Genomic DNA, 18,685 nt, shown 5'->3' with positions numbered 1-18,685 from the left:
TAAGGGCTTATTTTTTGCGTGGCGAACTGTAGTTTTTATCGGTGCCACTTTTGACTATATCGTAAAACTTTTATTATTTTTTTTAATGATAACAGGGAGAGAAAACGCATCAATTCTGCCATCAATTTTTTTTTACAGCGTTAATCATGCAGCATAAATGACGCAATCCATTTTTTCTGCGGGTCGGTACGGTTACAACGATACCAAAATTCTTAGATTTTTTTTAGGTTTTTACCCTTTTTTGCAATAAAAAACCTTTTTTTTTGGAAATCTTTTTTTTTTCTCTATAGCTGCATTCAAAGTCCTGTAACTTTTTTATTTTTCTATGTACGGAGCTCTATAAAGGCTTATTGTTTGCGAGACGAGCTGTAGTTTTTATTGGTACCATTTTGGGGAATGTACGGCTTTTTAAATCACTTTTATTGCATTTTTTGGGAGGCAAAATACTAAAAATTTTACGATTTTTGCCTTACAAAATAAAAAGCATCTTCAACTTTTTGTACACGTCGTTACGGATGCGTCAATACCAAATATGTGGGGTTTTAATTTTTTGACCTTTTTTATGCTAATATTAGGAAAAGCACAAAAAAGGGGTTTTTTTACATTTTTCTTTTTTTTACATTTTTTTTCTTTTTTTTTACACTATTTGAGTCCCTCTGAGGACTTGCAGCACAGCACTTATAGATCTACATAGATCGCGGCAGGGAAGGGGTTAACAGCGGGGGGCGCATGCGCCCCCCCCCCCCCCCCCCCCGCACGCTGTTGCAGCGGGACGCCGGCTGTGACTGACAGACAGCGGGATAGCGTGAGGTCAGTCATGATCTCACGCTATCCTGATGACGTAAGGGTACGTCATTTTGCGCAAAGTACCAGCCTGCCATGGCGTACCCTTACGTCATTGGGCGGGAAGGGGTTAAGGCTGTGTCTTAAAAAGTACCTGTGTGTGTGTGTGAATTTACTCCGACACCTCTGAATTCCCTGCTGCAGAAGAAACAGTGGCGTCACCCGTGACAAAAGAGACTAAGGTAATCCATTCCTGGGTTTCCCTATTTATTAACCTGCCCTCGGCCCTTGGATGTGTCCCCCGGGTGGGAGATGGTAGAGCCGCCGTAAGAAGGCCCAAACTCTACGCCGCTGTCTCCTAGGCTGTGGCCCGCTTCTCAGACGCTGCAATACTATATTACTCAAGGAGGACGAAGTGGAGTATATGAGTAAAGAGAAAACCGTGTACCTCCGGTTTTAAAAAAGTATCTTTTCGTTGGTGAACTCTTTATTTCAAAGCGAGCGACCGATTGTTCGTCCAGAGGTACTGGCGTCACGTGACAACGCCGCTAAGGACATTCATCATTTACGTTTGCCTGTTCCTTTGCACTGCGCGTGGCTGAGCTGGGCCACGTTTCTGCCACTGTCGGAAGAGATCGCAGAGCCACCCATGACATTCATCTTGTTTACCCATGGTCTCCCCTCCCCTTGCTTTCTCTCAGATGCCGCTCTGGCTTTGCAGTAATATCGCCTCGCCATATATGACTTTAAGGCCTCCCTCACACAGGCATTGCTGAAAGTGCCGCAATTTAAATTGTGGCGCCTTGCCACGTTTTACTTTCATTTTTGTCCCAGCGATGCTGTGTGAAGGAGGCTTCAGGCTGTGCTGCTGATGTATTTTCGTACTTTCACCCAGGAGCCGTATGACTCTGTATGTGACAAGTGCAGATTTCCTATATTGCACAATGATGAGGGATGACGCTGACCCTCCCTACTGATGGGAAGCCACCTCTGATGCTGAGAGGCTTCAGTCCTCCCCTCAGCACAAGGCAGAAAGGACCACAGCAGCATGAAGTAACTACTGAAGACGCCTCAAGACCAAAAACATCAAACTATGGACAGAAAACCCCTCCTGAGCGACCCCGAAAAATCTAACTATCAGTCTGTGGGGAAAGCACTGAGAGAAGCCGAGAAGAAATACATAAAGTGAGTGATAGCAACATTTATCTATCTATCTATCCTCTATCTATCTATCTATCTATCTATCTCATATCTATCTATCTATCTATCTATCTATCTATCTATCTATCTATCTATCTATCTATCTCATATCTATCTATCTATCTATCTATCCCATATCTATCTATCTATCTCCTATCTATCTATCTATCTATCTATCTATCTATCTATCTATCTATCTCCTATCTATCTATCTATCTCATATCTATCTATCTCCTATCTATATATTTATCTATCTATCTCCTATCTATCTATCTATCTATCTATCTATCTATCTATCTATCTATCTCATATCTATCTATCTATCTCATATCTATCTATCTCCCTCCTATCTATCTATCTCCCTCCTATCTATCTATCTATCTATCTATCTATCTATCTATCTATCTATCTATCTATCTATCTATCTATCTATCTCATATCTATCTATCTCCTATCTATCTATCTATCTATCTATCTATCTATCTATCTCATATCTATCTATCTATCTATCTATCTATCTATCTCATATCTATCTATCTATCTCCCTCCTATCTATCTATCTATCTATCTCCTATCTATCTATCTACCTTTCTCACATCTAACTATCTATCTCATATCAATCTCTCTATCCCATAACTATCTATCTATCTATCTATCTATCTATCTATCTATCTATCTATCTATCTATCTATCTATCTATCTATCTATCTGTAATGACCCAGTACTTCATCCTGGCCCCCTCCATAAATGTCATACATGTTTGTCTTATGTTGATACACTGTGCAAACCTGTCTTGTTATTTCCAGTATGTGTGCTGCACAGCTACAGCGCTATAAGCTTTAAGTGTTTAATAAAATCCAAAGCCTGCATGTAAATGTATCAAGTCTGTCATATCACGTGGTATGAGAGAAGGTATAAATGTGAGTGATTGAAAGCGGGAAAGGAGTTCCATCTTCCGGGGTAGAGGTCTTCCATATTGTTTGTTACCTGGCTTCCACCTAAAACAGAGCCACATGGAGGCACCTTCAGCCTTCCTGTGGTGAATATGGAAGAGGAGGAGAGATTTCCCATTTTGCCTGAGATTGGATGTTAATGGAGTGAGCTCCCAGGAATAAGAGAGAGCTTCTGTGAGCAAGAACTTTCTTTCAAGGCCAGTGCGGAGGTACTATCTGATCCTCTAATTTTCCTATGCGGCGGTCTGAGGTCTGGATCACCGCGTAGAGGTACACCCTTTATTTTTCACACCCCCGCGTCTCCAAGTCGGGGTGGAGATACTGCAAGATAAATAATCTGTGTTCACACATGTGCGTCTTTGAGCTTATGAGAGCTGTGTGTAGGTACTAGGTTCTGAAGTCATTTGCCTGCACTGTAAAGTCTACCACTAAAATGCCTTGAATTATCTATTTTCAAGATGCAAGTAAAGTTGATAGCAGGCTCTAACCATTCCTAGAGACCCGTGGTACTTAAAACTGTCTGTGACTGAATTTATTACCAGCCGAAAGTCATACCGGTGTGTGTAGGAATGGTGGCGTCACGCGTGACACCTACAACCCCTGTTCTCCTGTTTATTAGGCATTCCCTATCCTAGGGGTGTCCCAGGTGGCCTGCAGTGTTACTCTGGCCTTGGCTACGTGTGTCCCTCTAGGAAGGAGTTTGGCTTTTGCTGGAGGTACAGCGGTATGTTACTTATAGAGTCCCCAATATATAGCATGCCGTTTACGTTCTTGTCTGTTCCTCTGTATAGGAAGGCTCAGTCTGTATCCTTTACTTTTCCTTTACTGTTGAAGAATGGTATATAAATGCATACGGGCCGGACAAACACATTTTTGGCCTCTGCCAGGTCTCTGGATATGTCTAAGGTATATGCTGGGAGCCTTTCCCTGTGTATATGTGTCTTACTGTGCAATCTTACGTTCCGCTAGAGTCAATGAGACCATTGCTTCACTGTAGCTGCAGACAGGATACAGTCGTAGTCACTTCTGGTTTTCCGCAGGCGTTACAACACAGCAGATGGCAAAAACGTAGTAGAAATAAGTGTTTGTGGAAGGAAGTCCCTTCTCTGTGCCCCGGGGGATCGCACTTGTCCAGATTTGTCTTTGGGCATGTCCAGTCTGTGTATATGGGTGGTAGATGGTGCTGGACGTTCGGCACCCTTTGTATGATGGCCTGTTAAGATCTTCATATGTAGACAATGTAGAGAAAGTCCATGATATACTTTTACGATCAGAGTCTGCCTTTCGGAGCACTTTTGCTCTGCTAGTCCAACAGCATAATACAGGACGCCCTTTAGTAAACTAAACAGCCCGTTTCCATCAGGAGTGCAACAGAGATAAGTGCCCAAAATTGCAAGACATTTTTAGCCGCACCCCTAGTAACCCTCACAAAGATAAGTGCCCCACCATAAATCTGGAGATGATCAGAAGCCATACCCACCTTCCTCATGGGTGGTATGATCCAAGCCCTGAGAGACGTACCTGTTTTGCTTCTCCAGTGGCTTAGAAGTGTGTATGTGTGTGTGTGTGTGTGTGTGTGTAGGGGGAAGGGGGGGGGCTCAAAAAATTTTGGTCTAGTAATGGTTGGGGGGGACAGGTGATGTGATGGCAAGCACTAAAATGGGGGTGCTATATTGATATTGTTCTTACTTTACCTTACCTTATTCCATACAGAACACTAGAAAACAGAAGGCTCTTCTTGGCTGCCTTTTCCGCAGTTCTTGGCAACTTCTCATTCGGCTATGGCCTGGTGTACCCCTCACCTGTACTGCCAGCTCTGGAAGGAGATGCTGATCCAGTTTTACATATTACAGATGCAGAAAAGTCATGGTTTGGGGTAAAGATCTTTTCTGTTTTTGCATCTTCTCTCTTATTTGAACCTGCCCATGGGTTGTTGGTATTTCAGCTCAGATCAGGAGAGTAAATAGGGTTGAATTGGTCGCAGGGAAAATGTATATATAATATGCAGACCTTATAATTATAATAAAATTAAAAGCAGTTGCTAACAGGTGACATAATCTGTAATTTCAGTAATTTATTCTTACTTTTCTTCTCCATCTGGCCCAGACCACTATGACAACTTCTTTCAGCCATGACTCATTTCTGCAGAATTTAGCACACAGACGCCTTTGGCTCCTCACTTTTTCAGCACATCTACATGTCTACACAAGCCCTCCACCCCTCATGCCCCAGATGGTAATAATGCCTATTTTCTACCCTGTAAAGTAAAAGTGCTCTTCAAACAGTAACAGTGCCCCCGTTAAGCCCCACACACTAATAGTACCCCCTTTGTGGCCCCAAACAATAACAGTGCCCCCTTTGTGACTCCACACAGTTATAGTGACTCGATACAGAAACAGTGCCTGGTCTGTTCTCCAATACAACAATAGTGTCTCCTCTTTGCTTCCTACAACAATAGTGCCCCATTTCTGCCACCATACAGTAATAATGCTTCCATTGTAGCCCCACACAGTAACAATAGCTCTATAGTGTTCCCAATATAGAAATAACTGTTTTATCCCCCATTGTACCACAATACAGTAAAAACGGCCCCATACCGTACTGTAATAGTGGCCCTCATAGTGCTACCCCCTATATCAATAATGACCCTCATAGTACCCCCATATAACAATACTGGTCACCATAATGTCGCTATATAGTAACAGTAGCCTTCATAGTGCCCCCATATAATTATAGCGGCCCCCATATAGAAACAGTGCTCCCAATAACCTCTATACATAGTAATAGTGGCCCCCATAATCCCTCTTCATAGTAATAGTGGCCTCCATATAGTAATTCTGATTCCCATAGTGGTCCATGTAGTAATAGAGGCCCCGCAATATCCCTGAATGCTAACAGTGCCCTTTTGTGCCATTTAAACTAAAAACAATTAACACCCGTCCCCACAAGGAGAAATCCCAAGTTCTGAAGGCTCTGCTGCCATCACTTACTCTTCAACTGGATCGCCATCCTCTAGACGCCAGTCCAGTTAAAAAGCAGAGCTCGCCTGGGGACACCCTGCGACCACGATCGTCATGCTCCTGGCTCAAATCCACTGAAGAATTGAGATGAGCTGCAATACCACACACAACCTGTGGACAGGGGTGGCACTGCTTTTGTAGAAGATAGCAGCCATCTTTTTCTAAGCCTGGAAAATTCTTTTAAATTGCTGTTTCTTTTTGCTCGCTCAGTCCGTCTTCGCTCTCGGCTGCTGCGTTGGAGGGATAAGCTCAATGGTTCTGAATGACCGCCTTGGACGTAAACTGAGTATCATGTTCTCGGCTCTTCCTGCCGCGGTGGGCTTCCTGCTCATGGGCAGCGCCCAACACGTCTCAATGCTGCTTTTGGGCAGGATCCTAACGGGTCTGGCTGGAGGACTGACGTCGTCATCTATACCAGTAAGTGGACCTGTCTTAAAGGGGCAGTGGCTAAAGGAAAATCTGATTACTCACGCAGGGAGAGAAGGAAAAGTCTTAGTGTGATCGCTGCCAAAGTACCCGTGGCCTTCCCAGAACTAGGACCCATGCCCATGTTATGGATTGGATTGGTATGGACCCTGCACACTACTTATGGGGCCATTCCATATCTCAGTGTGTCTTCAGTGTTGTGGCACGTTCCAGTGTTTACTGCAGGGATGTCACCCTGGGAGAGCCTATCACTGGGTGATTCCTGGGTCAAGGTGAAAGGTGGGCGTGGCCTTTATGGGTGGGGCTTATAAAAGGGAAGAAATGGGGAGCGAACAAAAAAAAAAGATCAAACAAAAAAAGAGAATGAAAGAGAAAACTAAAAATAGAGTGAACAGAAAGGAGAGAGAATACATGAGAATGAGAGGGAATGAGAGAACCAGAGGGGGAGAATGAAAATGAAGGGAATGAGTCTACATTCACACGGGCGAGCACGATATTAGGCAGAGAAACTCCGCTGGATATCGCGCTTGCCAATACGCAATTTTCACGTCAAAGCATTTTTGTGAAATTGTGATCCTCGCGCTTGTGATTGGATCGCAAGTGTTTTCCGTTGACTTCAATGGGAAACATTGCATTACAGTCACATCGCAAGCCATGAGAGCGCCATGGGATGCCTTTTAAGGTCCCATTGGAAATAACGGGCGAGGCGTCCAGAGTGAACGCCAAAAGATAGAGTGTGCTGCGAGGAAAATAGTCGTTTGTGGGATGAATCCATTCAAAATAATGGATTTCACGTATGTGTGAGATTAGTGTGCATCGCGCAAAACACGCGCGACAATATCGTTCGTGTGAATAAGCCCTAAAGGAGAGAGAAAACAAAAGGGAACGAAAAAAAGAGCAAATGAAAAAAGAAAGGAAACACAATGAATGAAAGTGAAAGAAAATGAGAGAGAATAAGAGGGAGAGAGGACAGAAAAAATGATGGGGAGAGCGGGGTAAAAAAGAGACAGAACAGAAAAAAGAGGCAGAATGTAAAAAGAGAGAGAGTAAGAAAGATGAAAAAGATGGAGAGTGCGAAAAAAGAGCTGGAAAAAATAGCTGAAGAGAGGAGAATAAAGAGACAGAGGAAAAAAAGAGAGAAGAAAACAGACAGAAAAGGGGAAGAAAAAACCAGTGTCTGCTGAGCTCTGTAGTCCCCCTGACTCTCGCCCACCTCCATCCTGAGGCACACAGCCGCCCATGTTGCTCCCTCTGGCTCTGCCTCCTGATGGCGCTCCGGAGGCCTGCTGTGGTTTCCTCCGCCCGGTGGCGCTCAGCTCTTGTATGCTGGTGAGCCATAAAGATGTTGGGGAGGAGGGGAGCCGTCAGCTTCACCGCCTGCCAATCATGTGACCCCGTGCCAGCGCTTGCTGCCGCCACGGAAGGAGCCTCTCGGGTTCCATCATCCATCTAGTACCAAAAGGTATTCAAAAATGTTTGTATTGGTCACAGCGGCCCCCGGGTGTTGGCGTCAAAGAAGGAGAGACCAGAGGCGTAACTTGAAACTCCTGGACCCCAAAGGAAAACCTGTAACAGGGCCCCCAACTATAATGCTTTATTCATAGTACTGGGCTCCCTATATGGAGAAGAGAGGCCTTATGGGCCCCCTAAGGCTCCTGGGCCCGGGTGCAACCGCATCCCCTATAGTTACGCCCCTGGGTGACAGTCAGACAGGGCCGGGTGAGGGGCCTGGCAGCATAGACTCCAAAGATGAATGACATGACTGCTTACTATGGACACAGTACTACAGAGATGCCAGGATGCGTGCCCACAGCAACCAGTCTGCCCGCCCATAGCAACCAGTCTGCCCCTGATTGCAGATGAGCTCCGACAACAGTCACGGCTGACAGCTTGGCCGTCATCATGGAAGACCACAGTAAGGCCGCCATACCTGGACCACCCGGGGCTCCACATGTAATAATATATTAACCAAGGAGGGAAATGTTTCTGTGATGTGAGAGAAAGAGGAAGAGAAAGGAATGAGTATGTCAGAAATACCCAGAAGGAAACCACCAGGGCCGCCGTAGGTTAGCTGGCGTCTTGTGCGGAATGTTTTATGCTTCCCACCCTTCATGAGGAAACGAAGATATATGTAGTGCTGATAGTCAGTCTGCCTGTACTCTGCTTATAAAGAAAGTAGCAAGATAGCAGCACACCGGCACCAGAACAGCTCAGAGAATAAATACTGTACCAGAACCAAGCTCAGTACATAAATACAGCCCCAGAACCAAGCTCACTACATAAATGCAGCACCAGAACCAAGCTCACTACATAAATGCAGCACCAGAACCAAGCTCACTACATAAATGCAGCACCAGAACCAAGCTCATAGCAGAAATACAGCACTAGAACCAAGCTCATAGCAGAAATACAGCACTAGAACCAAGCTCACTACATAAATACAGCCCCAGAACCAAGCTCATAGCAGAAATACAGCACTAGAACCAAGCTCATAACACACATGCAGCAACATAATCAAGCTCAGTACATAGATACAGCTGTAGAATCAAGATCAGTACATACGTACAGCACTAGAACCAAGCTTATATCATAACATACAGTAACAAAACCATAGCATAAATACAACACCAGAAACAAGCTCAGAACATAAATACAGTACCAGTGGCAAGCTCATAACATAAGTACAATAGCAGAACTAAGCAATTCTGTTGCGGGGTACCAATAGGCTGACAGCAGCGCTTTGGAACCTCAGAAGGAGACAAAGCCAGAAGGATGACGGTTAATGTAGCATCACATGAGGCTGCCCCACAGAAGAAGAAGACTATCTGGCCAGGCGGACCTTAGGAGGCCGATTCCCCCAGCCTCCATCCACCTGGTACCTTCCCTAGAAATCATCCCGTCCTATAAACTCACAGAATGACATATCAGATGCCCCTTCCCAAAATCACCCACCCACCCTGTTTACTTTGGATATGGCTAATACAAATGTGCGGCAGGGTTGGGGTGACGGCTCCTTTTTGTCATAAGTGTAAGTAAACTTTATGAAGGATTCAAAGAAGCTTAATGTTCTGAGTCCCACACAAGTCCTCTTGCTTTTCACCACACAGTGAGGACACCATCCAGTTTTCCTTAAATTCCCAATTATTTGTCAGTCTTCACTGCAGTTCTGGCATGCTATTCATGAATCAGGAAGCTTGGGATGAACAGCTCTGGTGATGACACTGACCGATGTGATATTTTGTATGTTTTAGGTTTATATATCTGAAATCTCTCATGCTGGAGTGCGGGGGACACTGGGGGCTTGTCCCCAACTGATGGCAGTCTGCGGGGCGCTGGCTCTTTACGCATTGGGTAGGTCTGTACTTTGGGCTTTCATTCTTTACTGTGTTCAAGATCTCTGCTTGCTATTAGTGTATGGAAACCAGTCCAGCTTAAAGGGGTGATCCGGTTGAGGGTTTACTCACACGTGCATATGGCGGCTGCGTATTACGTGCGCATTTTGCACGCTGGTAATACGCAGTCCTAAAAGCCCATTGATTTACATTGGCCATTCAGACATATGTTTCTCATTACGTTTGTATTGTATCTCCGCTTGCTGTCATGCAATATGAACTAATATTGTTCCTGGTTTGTTCCGGTCATGTGTTTGCTACACACTTTATCTCCGACCGCGGGCGTTGCAACACGATAGGTGAAAGATGTAGTATCACGAAGGGTCCCATCGGTGGGAACCCCCGCTGATCATGAGAATGGGGGTCCCATGTCCCCTCCTCCTATGCAAGGTCTATGAAATAGCTGAGTCCAGAGCTCAGCTATCCCCATAAGTCCCATAGACTTTGAACAGAGCAGCTGCGAGCATACGTGACTGCTACTCCATTCAAGCAGGTAACATAGCCCCCCCCCCCCCCCAATCATGTGATCGGTGGGATCCCCACAATCAGAGATTTATAACAAATCTCCATGATAGGTTATGACTTTGGAACAACCCTTTAATCCTCAGATCTCTGGTGTATTAATATATTCCATCCACCCCCTCCTCTAAGGGCTGATCCTGCCATGGCGGTGGCTAGCGGTAGCCGGTGAAGTGCCCATATGCCTGATGCTGCTCCTCCTCTGCTTCATGCCCGACTCGCCACGCTTCCTAATATCTAAGGGCAAAGATGAAAAGGCGCTTCAGGCGCTGGTCTGGCTCCGGGGTCCCAACACGGCGTACAGAGGGGAGTTCCAGAGGATTAAGGAAAGCGTCCTGAAGGCGGTAAGATCCCCTCGGGGGCGTGAATGGTGGGAGTCGTGATCGGGGTGATCGTGGAAATCTAACTCCTGGTACCATTTCAGAACCGTTCTCTGACCTGCGCCGAGCTCTCGGACCCGTACTACTACAAGCCCATCCTCATCGCCGTCTTCATGAGGTGCCTACAGCAACTGTCCGGCATCAACCCCATACTGACCTACCTGGAGCCCATCTTTAACAAGACCAAAGTCATCCTGGTGAGGACTGGGGGCCTTCAGTGCCTCCTGCTAACTTACATCTCCAGTGCTTACAAGTCCTTGAGTCTTAAACTTCTATGCAACCGTTTCTCTATTATATCCAGAGCTAGGCGACAACCAATATGGACGCCATTACCTCCTGAATGATGGCGCTGTCTAGTTGTGACACTGCTCCTATATCACACTATAGTTTCACGGTCTATTAGTGATCCTGATCGGCCTTCACAGTATAGACACTTCAAAGGTAGACACCCAAATTACATGAATCACACTCGAATCCACGCAGATACCCAATAAGACATCAGGAAGGGACACAAGTACCAGGGGAAAAGATAAATCCCTACAAGAGTGCTCAAGTAGTAGCCGGAACAGACCTGTTTAGTGATAGGAGCAAGTGCGAAATTTCACAAGTCAAGGAGTAAAGGCCCGTTTACACGCATCTATTATCACTCAAAATTCGTTCACATGATAGCATATGAGCGATAATTGTTGCGTGTAAATGCTACCATCGTGCACTTTTCGTCTGAACGATGATTTTTAGGCGAGCTTAAAATCCATAGTTCAGACCGCCCGCTGTGTTCTCCACGGGAGCAGGAGATTACTTTGCATTCTTCCAGCAGCCCATGCGAGGACAATGGAGCTGATTGCAGAGTTCAGACCACCTGCTGTGTTCTGCAAGCAGCTCCCGAAAGGCTCATTTACACGCAAATGAAGATGATATTACTGACATTAGTGTCCATTAGCACTTTACGCAAAACGATCACTAAAACTGTCAATCTTTTAATCGTTTGAAAGATTGTCTTTGCGTGTAAATGGGCCTTAAGTCTGTCCCACCTAAAGATCTCAGGATAGCTCCAGTTATCTGTTAAACAAAAACTAGACAAAGTCCGACTGTATCACTATTGAGGCTATTACTGGTAAAACAATCAAAAACTCCGCTATGACTCATTACAAAAAATATTTTTTATTTCCTGATTCACATTCATGGTTCATTGAAACGAGGGGGGGGGGGGGCACCAAAAACCTCAACTTGGGTGGCATCTAGCCTAATGATGGCACTGTCCATATCCCTATATCCAAATTCCCTGGCCAAGTCTGACGCCACGATGGGTACAATTAGGTAGAAGTCCCTGTAGCTTGACGTGTGTTACATGTTGTCTCACATTCATCCTGCTGCACTAACGCATTGTGAGAGGTCAACTGTACCTTGAGATTACCTATGATGTACCTACCTCTACTTATTCTTCTGCAGCTCTTACCACTGACTGTTCTAACCACATATAAAATAATACCGCCACACGGTGCCTAAATAAAACTGCCCGACAACACCAAAACAATATTTTCATTCAATGCCCAAATAATACCGCCATACAGTGTCAACATATTACCGCCATATAGATCTGTGCAGAGCAGGAGACAGAGTGTAGCGGGCATGTATTTGAATATCTGACCCCTCCCCAACGCACGCTCATTGGTTGATGAATCCACTGACCACCCATGAATAAACGCGAGCAGTCTTCGAGTGAACACTCGGTGTTGTAGTCTCGTCACCCGGTTGGTGGAACAATTGTCGCTTACCTTCGCCCTCTATCGCTTGGACTGTAGTTGTCCCGTGTAAAGCCACCCTTACCTGTAGTAAACTAGTGGTATCTCAAACTCAGCAAGCTACTTAGTGATAACGGGGCACCCAGCTTTCAACAGCACAAAAGCTTTACTTGCTGCTTTTGGCACGGCGCGGGTCGTAAGGTAGGTGATCCCTAACCTGTGGCGTCTTCTTCTAGAAAGGCGGCTATGACGCTGCCTTGGTCGGGCTTGTGAGATTGGTCTCTGTGCTTGTGGCAGCTGTGGTCATGGATAAAGCGGGCAGGAAGATTCTCCTTTTCACATCCAGTAAGTATCTGAACCCCATTGACGCTTTTTCGTGAACTCCACCCATTGTCCCTTCTCACCCGTCACTTTTACCTTATCTCACAGGTTCTCTGATGTTCGCGTCCTCTCTCGCCATGGGCTTGTATGTTCATTTCACAGTAGACGTAAAGAGAAATTCCACCAACCTGACCTTTACTGCAAATGACCCGTTTGACCACGTCGATCCTACTAACTATTTAGGAGTCATCCCTCTTGTGTGTATAATGTTATATATTTTAGGTAAGTGACAAGGAGGCAAGGAGGTTTCATACATACTTTCAACTACGGAATCAAGTCACATTATTATGTCCACCAGGGTAACCGCCGTGTGCTGACTGGTGTCTCCCCTACAGTTGTGGAGGCTGCGTGGGGGAAAATCCATAGAGCGAACACAGCGATCGAGGTGGTCCCACAGATGCCCAATTGGGTTCAAGTCTGGGGAATTAGGGGGCCAGGGAAATACTTGGAAGTTTTGGTCGTGTTCTTCCAACCACTGTCAGACATTGTCTTGCTAAAAGATGCCATCTGCCCCAGGGAAGACAAGCAGCATGTATGGATGTACGTGATCTGCAAGGATGGATTCATAACCAGATCGGCTCAGAGTGCCTTCCACATGGTTGACCGGACTCAGAGAACGCCACCAAAAGAATCCCCCAGACCATAACGCTGCCCCACCAGCTTGTGTTCTTCCAGCAATGGTTGCAGGGTGCTTGTTCTCTGTTTCTCGCCTGACACAACAATGTCTATCCATTTGATGAAGCAGAAAGCTTGACTCATCGGAGAAGGCAACCCTTTGCCAATCAATGGTGGTCCAATTCCGATATTGACGTGCAAATTGAAGCCTTTTCTTTTGAAGCACCTTTGTTAGCATGAGTGCAGGGACCATCCGTCTGCTTCGGAGCCCCCAACCTAGTTGGGTTCACTGAACTGCTGTTTTACACAGTCTGGTAGCCCCCTGGTTCATATTCATGGCGACCTTCTCCACTGTAGCTTATCGGTGATCCCTCAGACACCTTCGTAGCTAACGTTCACCTCCCACATTAATGGCACGTGGTGCTGCACAGTTTCCACGTTGGTTATTCCCAATGGTGCCATTTGACTAATCACGATACACTTTCCCTACAGCCACACGCAAACACTTCACAAACTGCACTGTTTGAGAAATACCGCCACCCTCGACCCAAAAGCCAATTATCATCCCTTTTTGCAACTCTGATAAATCGCCTCTTTTACCCATGGCAACGTGTGATGTGTGAGCAGACAGACTATTGCACACCTTCTATACCCACCAAGCCAGTCCATGACACATCGCTTCCTTCATGGGCTATGTACTGTCATAAGTAGGAGGTGGTCTTAATAATGTGACACAACTGTGTATACACCTTCCCTGGACAGGCGCTGTCCATGTTTTCTGTTAATGGATATATTTAAAGGGGTTGACTTGGTTAAAATAGCATGGCTGCTTTCTTCCAAACACAACACCACACTTATCCGTGGGTTGTGTCTGGTATTGCACCTCAGCTCCCATTTACTTCAATGCACAATCCTGTGGACAAAGGGAGCATTGTATTTAGAAGAAAGCAGACATGTTTTTCCAACCCTGGACCACACCTTTAATCCTACATTGGGGAGTAGTTGGCCTTGTAGTGAGCATTGGGTTGTGGATGCACCTAGGATGAGGTCCTACAGGTTAGAGACCACCAGGTACCTACAATATTGGATTTGTGCGCATCCCCATAGGGAAGATAGCGGGGTGTGAAAGTGCTGCTGAGGTACGGTATGAAAATAGTGCTCATTGGAACCTAATAGTCCATCTCAGCTGAGAGTTATGCAACAGAGGATAGTCCCTTTAACCCCTCGAGTGGCATGCCCGGAAATTTTCCCGGGATGAGCTCCATTGCAACTATGTATCACTATGGGAGCTGCAGAGCACAATGCCACAAGCTGTGACATTGTGTTCTGCCTGCACAGTCCCACAGAGAACCAGTGCAGGACTTTGAAATAAGAAGCAGGGAGATACTGCCGATCTGCCAGCAATCTCCTGCATTCAAAGTCCTGCTTTGCTTACAGGTTGCTATAGAGACCATCGGCTTGTCAGAAGCTAGACGATGGTATCTGTGGCAGGGAGAGTTGATGCTTGGCTGTCAGAGGACAGCTAGGTACCAGCTCTTACAGCAGAGATCAGAGAAAACCTCTGATCTCTGCTGTTAACCCTTTAAATGCTGCAGTCTGTGACTGCCGCATGTAAAGGGCTGTCATAATGACCCAGAGAAGGAGGTTGGTACATTACTTAACCCCTTAATGATGCGTCCCCCTTTTTCCCACATTTCTTTTTTTCCTTCCCCTGTTTAAAAAATCGTAACTCCTTTATTTATCCATCGACGTCGTTGTATGAGGGCTTGTTTTTTGCGGGACGAGTTGTATTTTTCAATGGTGCTATTTAAAGTACCATATAATGTACTGAAAAACTTTTACAAAATTCTAAGTGGAGTAAAATGAAAAGAAAAAAAAAGACATTCCGCCATCTTTCAGTGCGTCTTGTTTCTACGGAGCACAAACTGCAACAAAACGACATGACAACTTTATTCTATGGGTCAGTAAGATTACTACGATACCAAACTTGTGTAGGTTTTTTTTGCTCTAGTATTTGTATTTTTTTTTCAAAGACATTTAATTTTTGAAATTATTTTCTGCTGCATCTTCTGCGCGCAATAACTTTTTTTCCGTCGACGTAGTTAAGTGAGGGCTCATTTTCTGCAGGATGTCCTGTAGTTTACGTTAGTACCAATCCGGAATACATACGACTTTTTGATCGCTTTTTATTGCATTTTTCTGGGAGACAGGGTGACTGAAAAAGTGCATTTCTGTCGTTCTTTATTTTTTTTCCGGTCTACGTTCACCGTGCGGGGTAAATAATGCACTATTTTGATAGATCAGACATTTACGGACGCGGCGATACCAAATATGTATTTTTATTTTATGATTTAGATTTTTATTATAGATTCGGCAAAAGGGGGGGGGGATTTGAACTTTTATTACTTTTTTTTTTTTTTTTTAAACTGTGAAAAAGTCGTGAAAAATAACAATAACTCTTACAATTTGGTATTGGCATAATCGTACCGGCCTGTAGAATGACTCTAATATATTATTTATACGGCTCAGAGAATGCAGTGAAAAATAAAAATAAAAACCATGCCAGAATTACAGATTTTGTTAATCTTGCCACCAGAAAAAATGGAATAAAAAGCGATCAAAATTTTACACGTTCCAAAAAAATTAGATAAATGAAGACTGGAGTTCATCCCGCAATAAACACGGCCTTCTGGGGCTCTAGCCTAATGGGGGGAAAAAATTATACGGCTCTTGGAATGTGGCGACACAAAAGCAAACAAAATGTTTTAAATGTACAAAAATAGCAAAATATCAAAAAACTGTATAAACTTGGTATCGCCGGGATCATGTGACTCAGAGAATAACGTTATCACACTATTTATTCCGCACGCTGAACGCCAGAAAAATGAAATCCAGAAACAAATGGCAGAATTTCTTTTTTCCCCTATTCTCCCTACAATTTTTTTTTACCAAACTTATGCAATACATTATATATACCCAAAAATATACCCATAAAGTACAACTTGTCCCGCAAAAAACAAGCCCTCATACGGCCGTGTCAATGGAAAAATGGAAAAGTTATGGCTCTTGGAACGCGACTGCAAAATGAGTTGAAATTAAATGATTAGCCCATTTTAAAAAACCTGCCCTGGTGGGTCTGACAGGGGGGTAAGAAACCCGCCACTCAAGGGGTTAAGATGTTTTTTCTTTACACTCGATCACATGGTATATATATTCTCTACTCTAAAGCAGTAATTCACTTTTGACGCTCCCTAGCTTGATAATAAGCTTATTATAAGCTAGTCCCCTGCTAGGACCTCCCAATCAGCTGTTATCTTAGGGAAATCTGGCAGAAAAGTTCCCTCAGTTCTTATTTCAGTCAACAAGCTATCTAACCAAAAAACCCCTTCGTAGGTGCTCTTCACCCTGCCCAAGAGATGAGGATCATGGACAGGGAACTTCCCTAATAGGATGAGTTTTCTAAACTGCAGCACTTCTGTAAATGCATGCTTTCTGTACTATTGATTTCCCATCATTCTCAGTACCCGTTTCCTTGTCCTAATACCATCTCCTCATTAGGTTATGCTTTTGGCTGGGGACCGGTTACCTGGCTTCTCATGTCTGAGATCCTACCATTAAAAGCCAGAGGAACGGCTTCAGGACTATGTGTGATGGTCAGCTGGCTCACCGGCTTTGTTCTCACCGAAGCTTTCCTTCCAGTTGTGGTGAGTACCAGGGCAGTAACTTGTGCCAGGTAGTTATGGGTTCTACATGTCTAGTTCTCGAAAGTGGGTAGGCACAATCCTGTTATACTGGTGGTTGGATTGAGTTCTACTCTTAGACAACACCTTACTGATCATGGGAGGTCTTGGGGTCCCTGTTAGCTGTAGGTAGAAGCTTGGTTGCTTATCGGCTCCATGGATGATACATTGGTTGTTGGGTTTGAACTATGGTCAATGTTGTTAACTTGTAAAGAACTAGGGTGACCCACTCTAAGTCAACTAATGGTCCCACAGTATTGGGCCCTACTAGGATATATCTCCATCGAGTAGTTAAGACCATAATGGACAACAATGTAATGTCAGTATGGTCATATTCCCCCAACTCTGGATCTCCGTAATACTTTCTGCCCTGGTTGGTTGACTGGAAGTCTTCTCTCTTTTCTTTTCACAGAATGCCTTTAATCTGGAAACACCCTTCTACTTCTTCGCCATCATCTGTGTGTGTTGCATCATCTTCACATATTTCTGTGTCCCAGAAACTAAGGGACGGACTCTAGAACAAATTGAATCCTACTTCCGAACGGGTCGGCGCTCCTTCATTAAGTAGCCATTGTCATGGCCAGTAATACGCTACTGGGCAGACCCCTAACCAGGTTCTAAACCGATACCTAATGTCTTTCAAGGTCAGATTAGATGGTCCATAGCGTTATCCTCTGACAACATGTAGAAATCACTAGACGCTACATTTTGGATGCCAAATAGACTCATTAGTCCAGGTAGATCAATGTAGATAGCAGGACAGTAAGTAGTCAAGATTAAACCAGCAAAGTCTCCAGCTTTATTCAGAATGGTCATGAAGGGGGTCATGTCCACTACTAATGACTCAAGGGCATTTTCTTGGTGAACCCTGAGGAGGCCAAAACATCTCACTGATCCGTAAAAGTCGGAGACCTGGTGGCAATTATATGGTAGCCCAGAAGCGTCTAGTTCTATCTAGGACGGGCCTGGAATTGCAGACAGAGAAGGTTTTTTCACTCCTTCACAATTTTTATGGCTTTCAGGAAATCATGGCTCGCTCTGCTCTTGTGCCGGCGGTGGCACCATTGCTGACATTACTACATGGGAGACGACACTCCTTATTAAATCTCTGCAATATTGGATTATAGAAAGGGCAAAGCGAAAACAGGAAATGTAGCTGCTGAATAAAAGAAATGAATCCCGGTGTAATCGGATCTCTTACTTACTGTCTGGTAACCACAGTTTACATCACACTTGTCAAGGAGAAACTCCAGCTTCCATCATGGGGAGAGTTATGAAAATGAGTGCAAGGGGAAAGCGGTGCGGCTGTCATCGCCACCAATCAGGGCGTCACAATGGCCCAAACATGATCACATCTGAACAACTCCCTTATTATAGGAACACGGTTATAATAAAGCATATGCCCCTGGGGGGTCCAGGAGGCTCCCGCAGAAACATTAGACCCGCTGCACTCCTGGCAGAGTTGGCAAGTCTCCCGGTAAGGAAGGAAAGTGGGAAATGCAAAGAGGAGAGATGCTGTAACATAAAAAAATCC

General features: G+C 44.8%; 1 protein-coding gene across 1 annotated transcript; it reads left to right on the top strand.

Annotated features, from left to right (window-relative positions):
- The first annotated feature begins 1,696 nt into the window (after positions 1 to 1,696).
- SLC2A6 (solute carrier family 2 member 6) lies at positions 1,697 to 18,339 on the top strand. The gene is made up of 10 exons (XM_066580379.1): positions 1,697 to 1,968; positions 4,650 to 4,812; positions 6,167 to 6,373; positions 9,634 to 9,733; positions 10,426 to 10,637; positions 10,718 to 10,870; positions 12,652 to 12,760; positions 12,845 to 13,018; positions 16,970 to 17,115; positions 17,564 to 18,339. The coding sequence occupies exons 1-10, from the start codon at positions 1,877 to 1,879 to the stop codon at positions 17,717 to 17,719; spliced, it is 1,512 nt and encodes a 503-aa protein (XP_066436476.1). The 5' UTR covers positions 1,697 to 1,876; the 3' UTR covers positions 17,720 to 18,339.
- Positions 18,340 to 18,685: the final 346 nt, after the last annotated feature.

This window comes from Eleutherodactylus coqui, chromosome 10, assembly GCF_035609145.1.
Source record: "Eleutherodactylus coqui strain aEleCoq1 chromosome 10, aEleCoq1.hap1, whole genome shotgun sequence".
Taxonomy (NCBI): Eukaryota; Metazoa; Chordata; class Amphibia; order Anura; family Eleutherodactylidae; genus Eleutherodactylus; species Eleutherodactylus coqui.
Note: the sequence above shows the minus strand (reverse complement) of the source record. Positions and strands in the feature narration are given on the sequence as shown.

Excerpts from the sequence above, each read along its gene's own strand:
- SLC2A6 (XM_066580379.1), top strand. The coding sequence starts at position 1,877 with ATGGACAGAAAACCCCTCCTGAGCGACCCCGAAAAATCTAACTATCAG. Across the intron at positions 4,813-6,166 it reads CAGAAAAGTCATGGTTTGGG|TCCGTCTTCGCTCTCGGCTG; the intron begins GTAAAGATCTTT and ends TTGCTCGCTCAG. Across the intron at positions 12,761-12,844 it reads GATTCTCCTTTTCACATCCA|GTTCTCTGATGTTCGCGTCC; the intron begins GTAAGTATCTGA and ends CTTATCTCACAG.